The 13,436-nt window shown below is 38.7% G+C and overlaps 1 protein-coding gene across 18 annotated transcripts in view; it reads left to right on the top strand.

Annotated features, from left to right (window-relative positions):
• Positions 1–13,436, top strand: part of NRCAM (neuronal cell adhesion molecule) — a 137,447-nt gene that overhangs the window by 84,651 nt on the left and 39,360 nt on the right. For 12 of the 18 annotated variants that reach the window (XR_014172559.1, XM_081928924.1, XM_081928923.1 and 9 more), the window contains 9 exons: positions 2,297–2,440; positions 4,257–4,368; positions 5,163–5,329; positions 5,422–5,569; positions 7,700–7,824; positions 9,391–9,420; positions 11,971–12,072; positions 13,012–13,209; positions 13,315–13,385. Coding sequence is in view for 17 of the 18 variants with exons in the window: in XM_081928924.1 (XP_081785050.1) it covers positions 2,297–2,440; positions 4,257–4,368; positions 5,163–5,329; positions 5,422–5,569; positions 7,700–7,824; positions 9,391–9,420; positions 11,971–12,072; positions 13,012–13,209; positions 13,315–13,385 (1,097 nt within the window). In the remaining variant the exon portion in view is untranslated. The remainder of the gene's footprint in view (positions 1–2,296; positions 2,441–4,256; positions 4,369–5,162; positions 5,330–5,421; positions 5,570–7,699; positions 7,825–9,390; positions 9,421–11,970; positions 12,073–13,011; positions 13,210–13,314; positions 13,386–13,436) is intronic. The other 6 variants (XM_081928930.1, XM_081928937.1, XM_081928927.1 and 3 more) reach the window with 1 other exon arrangement.

Genomic DNA, 13,436 nt, shown 5'->3' on the forward strand with positions numbered 1-13,436 from the left:
TGTGGAGGGAGCAGGTAGCCAGAGGCTATTCCTTGGAGGACTGCCTTTGGGGCAGGCACTTCAAGGTGTGACTCTGGAGACATCAAATTAGCAAGGCGGACCTACTGGAACTCTCTGGAGTACAATAGAAGAATGTAAGTTTGTAACCTTAGGGAATGTATTTAGAGACTGCAAAGGAGGATTGTGTTTAACCATTTGTTTGTTCTTTTGCTTCACTGGGAATCTGTTGTCTTTCAGCAACTTTATCATGCAATGCCTTTTCCTAGAAGAACTCCTTATTTTTGTTTTGGTAAACTTTAGATTTCATTTCATAAACCTGTTGCAGCCTTGTTTTTAACACTCCCACGCCTAGGAGCAATAAACTACCCTACCTTTGCAGAAAAAAACCCCAGGGAAGTTTTTAGGTTGATTGATAACTGGCAGCCTTGTAGAAAGAATTCCTCATTATCGGGTGGCAGCAAGTTCTAAAGTTGGGAATGGGTGGCCAGGCGGAGGGGTGCTTTCAGCTGCGGCTGAATTTCCCTTCCCCAAGTGGCACAGGTTCCTTCGCTCTACTGAAGTAGGTTGCCATTAATACCCTTCTGAAGATTCCATTCCTTTTCCTTTCAAGTTTCTAAGCAACAACATCATTCAGGAACTCTGGATGAGGTGGCTTCAACTTGTGCCAGGCAAGGAGACAGCCAAAGTCCTCAAGTGAAACAGTTCATTAGAGAAAGTGGACAAGAAATAGACTGGCCAGGTGGTGGGGGGAAGCACTTAACAAGCTCTGCTTGCAGAAAATATCTCTCCTACCCAACGATTAAAGGTCCATGCAGAAGTCCTGTTCTGCACTCTTTTTCACATAGCCAACCTACAGAACAGGTAGAGCCTCTACAAAAGATTTGTAATCTTATATTTCTTATATGCTGAGTCATATTTTGGCCTTGCCAGGAGTTCTGGAAAGAGGTATGGTGTGCTGGAACAATAATTTGTTAAAATACCATTTAGATAAAGCACATGAGTTTTATTATTTGTATTCTGTGGCTAGAATAATGTTCATTATCTTCCCATGAGGGCAAGGTTCTTTGAAGTGAAGTGCATAGGGATCAGCTACCTTTGATTTTACACACATTAAAGTATTTTTTTGTGACTTTTGTGGCTTTTTTTCTTCAATGGAGGAAGATGTAGACCAAAGGAATGATTTCAAATAAAATAGCAAGATTTGAATTTCAAAGCTGTTTACTCCCTGTAGGCCTTGCTATCAATGATCTGTTTTTATTTTCTAGTTTAAAAAAATGCAGACTAGAAATCCACAGGACTTTATTTAGATTATGGGGTTAACATCCCCCCCTTTTTGGACAACATAATATATTTGTGAATTGAAAGACCTTGTACTAACATCTACAGTTTTGTGGCTCTTGTGGAAACTAGATGTACAGAACAATGCTAAATTATATGATGTGTGGGAGTGAGGTTGCTAATCATCTGCCTATCATCCTGTCAGGACTGGAACAAGGAATTAGTTCCAAGCTGATGTTCTTCAGGGTCTCGATCCTATGGCTTCCTGAAATAATGCAGGGGCTTTGAACCTGGTGCATCCAAGGCCCATCTGCCCTGATTCTCTCATATCCTATTTCGAGGCCTAGCATTAGCAGTTGCTGGTGAAACAACGCTGATCTGTGCCCACAGATCTGTCAATGACGGATATGTCATCCCCCATAAAGTTCCTGGGCATCAGCAGAGGGCTATGGCCTTCGTTTCTTATCCTCATTTCTCCAGGAGATCTGGTGGCTTGCATTGGCATTCTTAGGCATCATGTTGTTTCAGTATAGCTGATTTGTAGTTTATAATGCTTTTCTTGGGGGGGGGGTGTTCATTTGGATGTTTGAGTAAAATTATATGATTTTTTATCACATTCTTGTATATTTTGCCTCTTAAATATTCCAGTGGAGGGGCTATATTGGTAGCATTAATGCATAATTTAACCTCAATTTTTCATTGTGGAAGGAAGGAAAATAAGTAATTCCAGTTAGATCTACAGTCTACTTTGGATACTATTGTTTTGTCGCATTTGCATTTTTCACACTCTCTACTTTTCTTCAGGTCCTTTTTGCTATAACTTATCCTTTGTTCTTTTGGTATAAGATGTGCCTCCACTTGAGTTTCCATTATGTTTTACTGTATATTGCTGTATCTCGCAAGAATTTTCAATCCTGTCTCTGAACCTCTCATTACTTTTTGCAAATAACAACTGAATAAAAAGGAATATTTTGGCATCTCTGAACATTTTTTAATATCTCCTTCCTATTTTTCCTAGTTGCTCCTGAAGATCCTAGCAGAAATGTTGACGGTGATACAGTTATTTTCACTGATGTACAAGAAAGGTCAAGTGCTGTTTATCAATGTAACGCCTCTAATGAATATGGATATTTATTGGCAAATGCATTTGTGAATGTTTTAGGTAAGACCACATTTTCTTTTGGGGGAAAACCCCCTAGTAATAATGCTGTATAGTTGTGTGATTTCCCATTTGTGCAATCCTATACGTGTTTACTCAGAAGTAATATTTTAGCATTCATTAAAGCATACATAAATTTGTATATTAAAAATCAGTTAAAAACAAACTTCCATCTTCTACTAGATTGAACTCAACACCAAACACAAGCCCAAATAAGAATGTCTTACAACACAATACTATGTATGTTTACTCAAGAGATATGTCTCGGTGTGTTCAGTGGCTACAATAAGGATAGACTCATACCAAAAAGTAGATAGGGAAACATCTTTCACCCCTCTTTGGGCTCAACCAATGAAGCTGGATGTTGGAAGATTTGGGACAAAATGAAGTACTTATTCACACAGTGCACAGTTAAACTACAGTATTTCCTCCTGGTATATCTAGTGAGGGACACCAAATGATTTAAAAGAGGATTAGATCAATTACTGGTTGCTAGTCATGATGGCCAACTGCTGTTGGAGACAGTATACCTCTGAATAACAGGTGCAGGTTGCATAGAAATATATCCACTGGAGAATCAGTACACTACGTACTTCACTTTTTTTGTCATACGAATTTTCAAAAGAGGCAGATAATTATGTTTCATAAAAGCTGCAAATGTCTGCTTGAAGAATGCTATTCATCTCAATTACACTAATGAGAGAATGAATTAATAAGGTTGTGTCAGAAACTCTCCAAATCACATCACTTAGGACCTTTTCTTGGTACAGTGGAACCTTGTGTTACGTACTGTCCCCCTTGCAAATGCTGCATGTTATGAGCTCCGCTAACCCAGAAGTAGATGCTCCCGGTTGAGACCTTTGCCTCAGGATGTGAGCAGAAGTCACGTGCCGGCAGTGTGGCAGCAGCGGGAGGTGCCAATAGCAAAAGTGCACCTCATGTTACAAGCAGTTTTGGGTTGAGAACGGACCTACAGAACAAATTAAATTCGTAACCGGAGGTACCACTGTATACATAGATTTTGATTGTTTTTGTTCTCAGTCCACTTTTTTGTTTGAAAAAGAAACACAAAATTGTTCACCTTAGGTTTTATATTTTTTCTAACAAGCAGTTACAAATAAAAAGAAAAGGTGTCGTAGGAGAGAAACTATTTTTCGCTCTATAAGACACACCCGACCATAAGACACACCTAGTTTTTAGAGGAGGAAAACAAGAAAAAATGTTGTAAGTGGGAAAGTGGAGGCTGCCAGCAGAGCAGTGCGGCTCCCACCACCACCACCACCAAGGAGCAGCTCAGGAGGGTGCTGTACTCCAACAATTTGGCTCCAGGGACCACACATTCGCTCCATAAGATGCACAGACCTCTCCCCTTACTTTTTAAGAGGAAAAAAGTGCATCTTATGGAGCAAAAAATACGGTAAGTATGATTTACAAAAAAGTTTAAAATGGAGCTTGCAGAATGCACAAAAAAGTATGCATTTCCTACAAAGAGATGCAAAACTTTTGATTCCTGAGCATGCTAAAGCTATCAAATATTAGAAGCGCTAGGGAAGGCAGAAGTATTTTTATCACAGGTATTTCCTTTCTACATTGTAATAAATATCAGGTCTAGAATGTTAATCAGGATGTGGATTTATTAGCTGAAGTCTTGCAACTTCTTTGGTTCAAAACTGCTACATAATAAGAGAGGGAAGAAATTGAGGGAAATGCTTTTATTGTTCTTTATGTGATATTTTTATTTAAAATACTTGTCTCCCTTTTTTCTAAACAAATGCATCCAAAGGAATTCACAAGTGTTTCAATAATGCCTTTCTTTTAGCTGAGCCACCAAGAATACTCACTCCTCATAACGAACTCTATCAAGTCATTGCAAACAAACCTGCCCTTCTGGACTGTGCTTTTTTTGGATCACCTGTGCCTGAAATTGAATGGTAAGTTAATTATGATGTAAAAAACTTAAAAGATGTTCTGTTCCATTCACAACAGTTATTTAAGCAAATAATTTTGGAAATTTGTAAAATAGAAAACTGTTTTTTTTTTTTTTTCATTTGCAAACCATTTTCTTACTTAGGGAAGCAACATTAGTATATTTGCTTATTTCCCCATTTTCAACAGAATGCATATTTTCTTTCACTAGTCAGGACAAAATTAAATGATCTGTTAAATGCATGATCGTATTTAACAGGTTTTTAAAAATGTATTCTTCCTTTTAAATACCCATTTCAGAATGGGGATCAGGTTTGTCATCCCCCCCAAAAAATATTCCATTTGCCCGCCCTCCCCAAGTGCTAGTCCCTATGGGATGATTATTTTTTTGGAACTCTGCCATACAGAATAGAATACTGAGGGCCATTTAGTCCAACTGCCTGCAATGCAGGAATCTTTTCCCCAACGTTGGGCTGAAACCCACAACCCTAAGATTAAGAGCCTTTTTCTCTATCAGCTGAGCTATCCTCTTTCACTCTGCAGAAATGGGCTTGTTTCTAATTGGTGGAAGCAGTTTTTCAAAAGTAAAAACTAGGCTATGTCAAATCCATCACAACAATCATACTTTGGCCGTGGGAATCTCCTCGTTGAATATTAGTATATTCTAACCCTAGTATTTACAAGCCATGAATTTACTGGTACTGGTCTGATGTATAAAGATGTATTTATTTAAAGAAACTCATTTTCACCCAATGATGTTTGAATAAATGCATAACATGATTGTGTTTTCAACACTTAGGTTTAAAGGAGTGAAAGGTAGCATTCTCCAAGGAAATCAGTATGTTTTCCATAAAAATGGAACCTTGGAAATTCCTGAAGCCCAGAAGGATAGTGCTGGCACGTATACCTGTGTTGCAAGAAATAAACTAGGGAAGGTACAAAACGAAGTTCAATTAGAAATCAAGGGTAAGAAATCATGCCTCCTACCACTCTTCTAATCACAATTCCCTAAAGAATTTCCAGCTGTTAAATATCTTAATAGTAATTTTATGTTTCAGAGCCAACAATGATTATTAAGCAGCCTGAATACAAAGTTGTACAAAGGACTGGGCAGGTTTCCTTTGAATGTACAATTAAACATGATGCAACCTTAGTACCAACAGTTACATGGTTGAAGGACGGCGCTGAATTGCCAAATGATGAAAGGTATGTACATCATTTTTTCTTTCACCATTTTTTTCCAAGGCATTAAAATCCAGTTATTTATGCATTTCATAGAAGAAGTACAATTTTCCTTACATGATATTTCTAATGGGACAACATACTTTAAGGCGCCCTTTAGGACTTAAGGGGATTTGGTCATTCTAGCATTACTTTGTTACTATATTTGAAAGGTAGTGCACAAAGTGCACACATTTTGTGGAGGGGTTTCCCGTAGGGTTTATTTCAGTCCCGTGTGACTTACAAGCCACCAATCATGTATTGTGGTCTTCCCGTTGCTCAAGGAAGGTGGCAAAAACAGAAAGTTTGTTGGATAGCAATATTGTGGATCACAAATTTCGCAGGGTGTCATATTTTGGCTAACACAGAAAAATAAGACATAATGAGAAGAGATAAAAGGGGTAGACTATGTAAGAAAATGTGATTGCCGCCTTCCCTGTCATAGGAATGCATGCAAACAGGTGTTTGATAGCTTTGCAGTCTGCTACATGCATACAGAGGCAGTTATATGATCTGCAATCTTCATGTCCTTAAATAAATTCAGACAAGACTCAAATTTTGGTTTAGTTTTTGGCAGAATTTAGGCCACAACTTTATTGATTACAGCAAGTGAGTGGTTGCATAGGCTCTGGTTTGACTAGCTCCCTGCACCATTTCAGGTAGCGCTCACCCAGGTCACCAGCATAGGTCAGCCTAGGGTGAACACCTGGATAAGCAGAAAGCCGGGAACAGGCTATCTCCGCCACCCAAATGCCCCCCTGGACTCAGGCACAGGCACAACCCCCTCTCAGGGGTTGACCAAACCATCGAGTCCCTGGATTCCTTTAATGGAATACCCTTCACATAGGGATGGTGAGAGCATTCTCCCATCCCTATCGCCTGAACCAGAGCCTATCCACAACCTTACAAGTTGTGATGATTTGCTACATGGCAGGCGAAACCCAAATGGCACCAGCCAATCAGCCAACTGGGGAAAATTCCTGCCGTGTCCCTGTCCCAATGACAGACGACACACGATGGCATAGCAAGGTCAAGCACATAGCCCTAAATATAGGGAGAGGTGGGCGGGTGTTCCGGATGCACATGCCAAAAGAGGAAGCTCTGGGACACGTGCATAGGTATATATAGGTCCCTTGATCCATTTAGCTTGTGTCCCATTGGCCTGATTAAACCCAGCATCAAGGGACCTACCAACTGGGTGTTGTGGCTATTCAATCAAACCCACCCACAACACAGGGTTTGGTTGCCAGGTCTCACCGCAACACGTGCCCTCTTTAAGGAAGGACCCGATTTATTACAGCTGTTTGAAAAGGTATATAAATCAGATTGCAGAATGGGACTCCTAACAGAATTGTAACTGCATATTTCCAAATTCCCAAGTTCCGACCAAGATTCCCTGTTCACTTTGTGGAACATGGAATTGTTTGGACCTACCCTTTGCATTCATGGAGCTTTCCTCTTCACTGAAAAAGGTGGTGCCATTGTGAACAGGCAGCTTTTTGTATATAGACATCAGAACTTCTGTGTACTCTTCAACTCGCTCCACTAGGTGTATGCAGATTCTGGAGAGAGCCAAGCCATGAATTCAGTTTAATACAATGCAACACACTATGTAAGCCAAATTGTGACTTAGCTCAATGCATCTGCAAAATGTTTTGGCAGGAGCAAAGTGTCTGTGATCTCCTGTCCTGAAGGAAAGGAGATTGATTTGGCCTAACGTTATGTGGCACTAAGGACTCCGAATAGACATGCATTAGAGGCTGTTCTGTAAATTTTTGAAGCTACTGAATCATAACCAATTATTTTAAATTTAGCATAGTTGGATTGGGTAATACATTTTTCAACCACAGTAATTATATACCAATTATATTTAAGAAGTACTATACTCTTGTTCCTGCTTCCACTACACTATATTTTTTGATGATGCAGGCAATATTTAGTGGGTTGATATGTGACCTAAATGTGGTTTATTTACTGCATGAAGGATGCTTTCTCAATATTAGATAATATTGAAGTATTTTTCAGTACTGATATTAAGATTTTACTGTATTTTGTTGCAATATATACTTATAGTCCTACGCACCAATGGAATGACTAAATGTATTGTAATTGCAGGTTTATTGTCGGTAAACACAACTTGACCATTATGAATGTCACCGATAAAGATGGTGGAGCATATACTTGCATAGCTAATACTACTCTGGACAGTGTTTCCGCAAGTGCTGTGCTCACTGTTGTTGGTAAGATTTATTTTAACTTATGATTATGACTATGATAAATCTATTATCTATTACTGAGTTTCAGCTAATGGTAGGGTTGCCATATATCTGGATTTATGCATGAGCATAAATTTATGTTGCCACATATACTCCTGAAAAACCACGCCAGAAGTTCATGGAACCCTTGAGAATGGTGTGGGATGGGATGCAAGGAGCTTCAGGGAGAGGAGGAAACGAGTGGAAATCAGTCAGACACAGTTTATGTGGAGAGAAACTCTGCATGCACAAGGAAATCCTCCCCAGTTTTCATAACTCTCTACTGGAGCTCCTTGCAACCCATAATAAGTTGCTCTTGAGGGTCCTCATGCCACAAGTGGGCACAGTGGAGCTACAGTGGGGGAAAGGGGTAGGAAAGCCTTCTAATGTAAGTCTCCTTATGCTCAGACATACCTGGATCCAACCTATTTTATTTATAGATTAACTATTTTTAATGCCTTTTATTGTTTATAAAGATAATAAGCATGCACACTTTACAGATGCTTTGGCAGTACTGCACACATATTTGAGAAAGGAAGAAGGGCCCAAAATTTAGTTCCCACATGATCGAAACGGATTTTTAAAACTGCCTGTATCAGCCACAGAGACATGATCCAGCACAGATAAATACACAGCTCTGAATGTTCAATGTGTGGGTTTTCTCTGCAAGTTCTGTTTTCATACATGGATCCTCTAAACCTGATTCTACTATGGATTGCCCTAGCAATATTAGGCTTTTGTCTATAACCTCATTTACATCCCAGCTTTTTCTGTTTGTTGAATTAGAAAAAAAATCAATGTCTGCCTATGCCTGTTAAGGGGGGGGGGGATGACTTTCCTTAATCCATCTCAGGGACTGGGGTTGAGGCTGTAGAAACCAATTTTGCCTTAATCCATTGTATATTTACTTTCCTGATGGCTTATATTATTTTAGATAGCTATCAAGGATCAGCAAGTTGCACAGAAACACATATTCCTATCTGTGTATCTGGGTGTGAGCTAATTTGCCTGTTGCATGGGAAAATAAAACTGATACAAGCAATAGGGTAATAGACACAGATCCACCTGCTAAGCAGTCTTGTTCTGCCAAGCTACGAACAAAGCAGGGAAGGTGCACTGTGCACAAACACACACACACGTGTGTGCTACTGTTATGGTTGTGATTTCCTGGGTTGAGAAATGAACTAGGAAGGAAACAAGGTAGTTACAATGAGCTAGTAAAATATACTTCAATATAAGTTAAGCAAGACTTTTTCGTTAGTCATTGGCTTATTCATGAATAACCCTACAGTATCCAGGCTTTGTTTTAGTTTATCACCTGTTTGCAAAAAGTTGCTTATGTCTCAGAACAATGGATGTCATCAATTTTACTTGCTACAGTTTTCAGCTTGACCCCTAATCAGTGCATGATTAGAAATTAATACTTATCCATATAGAAGTAACTTTGTGTTATAATATTCAGCCATTTTAATAGTAACTTACTTGTACAGTTCAGTTTCTTTTCCGGCTACTAACACTGACTATATACTTTATATTAATATCCTTTTTCAGCTCCTCCAACAGCCCCACCTGTTGTTTACGGTAAACTAATAAAAAAAAGTCTTGTTTGTGTCATGCACCAAATGTTCCTAACCTTTCAAGCCTATTTCAAGCTGAGATTTTCTCTCCCCCCCCCCCCTGTTTCATTACATTTTACAAACTTATTTTGGATCTGATGATAATTTAGTATTGTGTTACCATTCTTTTGAGCTAAATGCTTGAACTGTTTCATTATTATGATTTAATACAGCCTGTGATCAATATTTCTAATAACTGAGCAAACATTTTATCCAAAACTGTGTTCAACATACCTCTTTAAATGCACATATTTTTATCATTTAAATTATTCCTTAATACTTATCCATCCCCAAAAATCATTTACATTTTCTCCACCAGATAATGTTTAATATTCCTTTTGACCTTTTCTATGGGCTTTTGGATATGTTTGGCTTATTCCTGAGCTGTTATATGAAGAACAGCAAAATGGATACAAGTCTGAAGTTAAGTCAACAACTAAGTGCAAGGCCTTAGACTGATGAAAATTGAAACATGAAGCTGTGCTGGGAATTAACTACTTGTTTTCATCCTTGGCCAGGGCTAGCACAAGTCTTGGGTAGACTCTGCCCTCATCTTTTCTTTACTCCCAAAACTTTAAAGATGTTTTGCTGCTGCATCTTCAATGAGTTTCACAGGTCCACCTTTCCTGAGCTTGGCAGAGTTTCAGCAGTTACGTCTAAATGTGGTCTGAATGTTCTCTTCCAAGACCTTTCAGCTCAAAATTTAGGGGGACGATTTTCACCACCACAAGGTTTTGACAGTGGCACTCCTCAATCCCATGGAGGTGGTGCTGCATCTGGGGGCTCAGCGTATTTTAATTCTCAGAAATCCCCTGGGAATAGCCTGCTAGGGGACACATATTGTTTGGAAGGAAATGTCTTGACCTTAAAATCTCACCCAACAACCAACAAGATCCTTGCCATGGAGCGGGAGAAAGAATCTGCCCTTCCAGATGTGAGATAAGACAAGTAAGAAAAATCCTTCAACAAAGCTGCAGGAATGATTCAAAGTCCCATTTCCACAAATCACCAGAAACACTACATAATGCAAACTTAAAAAAACAGCACCTAAGTTTAATATATTTATGTTTTGCCCTTCCACCCAAAGGATCCTCAGGAGGGCTAATAATTCAAGGTCAAAACTGACAATGGTATGTGGTCTTTAGGGGGTTTAAAACCTTTGCCGCTGCTATTTTCCCAATTCAAACCACCCCTGTCTCAGTCATCAGTTTTTGCACCAAGGAGAGAACTCTCTATTTAATTTGGGGGTGGGTAGGGATTGCATATGGACAAGAGAAGTAGCAAAGGGTTAGTACTCCCCTACTATCCAAGGTGATTCAAATTGAGCCTTACATGGTGGCAATTTGTGTAGAAACAGCAGCAGAAGCAACAACAACAATATCAGCTCCATATCTGTGCCTTTATCTTCTAGTTTGGTCTTCAAATAATTAAAAATATATAAAATAGTGGTACATCAAAACAGAGTTAGTTCTTCAAACCATATAAATCTAGCACCAAAAGGTTAAAATGCACCCAGACCCCTAAAATCATCTTAAAAGTTCAGGAAAAATAAAAATGTCAGGAGAACAAATCAGCATCAGCTGAACCTCTGGAGAGCAAGTTATTCACGCTGAAGCCACATTTCAAATAATTTACATATCATAATTCATTATATATCATCATGGCTTCCATCAAGGATTGGTGACAATTGTGGTTTTGGATGAATTAGAAATGCTGTTCTAAGACCCCTGCTCTCCTTCCCCACCCACCCCATACCAATTTTGAGGGGAAGTTGTGATGCCATCACAGTTAAGCCCATTCGAAATGTATATTATCCAGAGTGAATAACTGCAGATGAATAAAAGAAAGAAGCAGCGGTGATGATAAACTATGGGCATGGTCAATAGCTGAGTTGTTGCTGCATACTAAGACAGGAAAGGGGAGGAAGAGGTTGGTGCAGTGCAAACGTGCTGGCAGGAACATTGGATTGCACCATGTCAACCACACCCCTCTCTGTCCCAGTATACAGTAGCAACTCAGTTGAAGGATGGTCAGGTAAGTGGCACAGCCCCACTCTGCCATCTGTATTATTATTAAAAAAGGAACCTTCCTAGAAAAAGAACATCAGAGTGTTTCTGATCACTGTAATTCTGAAACAGTTGTTTTTTGTTAATATGTATGCTTTTTATTTTCCTTTTGTGTATGAGGAGACTTGCTTTCACATACAGTAGTTTTCTACTCATCATCATTAATCATTAACTGAAACTGCTGGCGAACCATACTACTTCTCAACTTTGCAGTTACCATTATTTCTTAAAACACAAGGCAATCTGGCACTGGAGTTCTTGTAACAATTCTTGCTTTTTCTTCTTTTTGCATTGTTTCCCAGCAAAATCGGTTATTCATTTTCATTGCAGTTGCATGCTAGTGACCACTAAATCATTTGTACATGTTGAAAGCAGTTATGGTTAGATTTTGTTTTCCTGGATAGCAACTAATTTGTGTTTATCTTCCTTTGCGCTTATTTGGCTTGCAGATCGTCCTGATCCACCTTTTGATCTGGAATTGACAGATCATCAAGAGAGAACTGTTCAGCTCACGTGGATACCGGGCAATGACAATAATAGCCCTATTACGAGTATGGTTTGCTATGTTTATTTGACTAAATTAAATTAAAAGGGGAACAATGTGTTACATTTAAAAGGGAGTGTGTTTTGTCCCCAGATTCTACGTAATTATATTTTTCATTTGCAATTTTCTTATTAGCTGTACACTTTTGTACCATTATTGGACACTAAATAAAATAAAAAGGCACAATCCTTTAAGGCAGGGATGGGAACTTTTCTTTTCATTAAGAGCTGGAGATCATGAGGGAGGGCCTTTTCTGTGACTTCTCTGTGTGTATGTGCTTGCTCTCTTTCAACCATCCACATTTTTTTCTCAGCCACCCACCCCCTGTTTGCTTTGCCAGCACAGATATCAAGTTCTTCTCTTTCATGAGAATAGAATGCCTTTAAATGTGGCCATAGTAATGGCTCATCTCAGAGGAACTGGAAGTCAAATGCTGCTGCTTCTCGTTGTCTTCTTCTCATCTCATTTGTCTCTCTGTGGTCTGGCTTTTCTGTTTCTCTTCCCTTTAACCAGCACCAGCCCTGATGGTGTGCAGCTGCTGCTGCCATAAACAAATGCTGCAAGCTGGGTTAGATAAGTCTATTTCTAGGACAATCTGCCAACTTTTCAGGCTATAGCATTCCTGTTTTCAAAAACATGAAAACCTCTTTTTATACAATTATCATATTTTTTAAAATATATTTATTTCTAAGAAAAAAATGTTTGCATTGCATCCTAACCATTTTTCAGTATACAGAGATAACATATCATTACATAGTGAAACCTATAATAATAATCATGTTGATATCATGCCATTCCTACACTAAAAGAGGACAATTTCTTATAAAATTATATTGACATAGATATTGTCCTCAGCTCATTATAATCTGAAACATTTCCTTTTTGCTTGTTGCATGACAGAAAGTTATCTGGTCTCTGAAGCAATCCTCTTTTATTTTATATGCAGAGTTTGTCATTGAATATGAAGATGCCATGCGTGAACCAGGGATATGGAACTACCTGACAGAAATCTCTGGGATCCTGACAACTGTACAGTTAAAGCTGTCACCATATGTTAACTATTCATTTCGTGTAGTAGCTGTCAATGACATTGGAAATAGCCAACCAAGTGAAGCCTCTGAACAATACTTTACAAAAGCTGCAAGTAAATAAACGCTATCACTTACAATTATCAGCTTAGACCGTAGATAGTACTGAATTATTTGGGATGGGTAAAGAGTTTACTTAAATATAAATATTTAACTTCTAGAGCCGGATGACAATCCTACTGGGGTTCAAGGGATTGGATCAGAACCTGATAATTTGGTGATCATGTGGGAGGTAAGGATATATACATTTTTTAAAGAGTTTGAACCCTTTCAGAATTTGAAC

Source organism: Podarcis melisellensis, assembly GCF_964234715.1.
Source record: "Podarcis melisellensis genome assembly, chromosome: 10".
NCBI classification, from domain to species: domain Eukaryota; kingdom Metazoa; phylum Chordata; class Lepidosauria; order Squamata; family Lacertidae; genus Podarcis; species Podarcis melisellensis.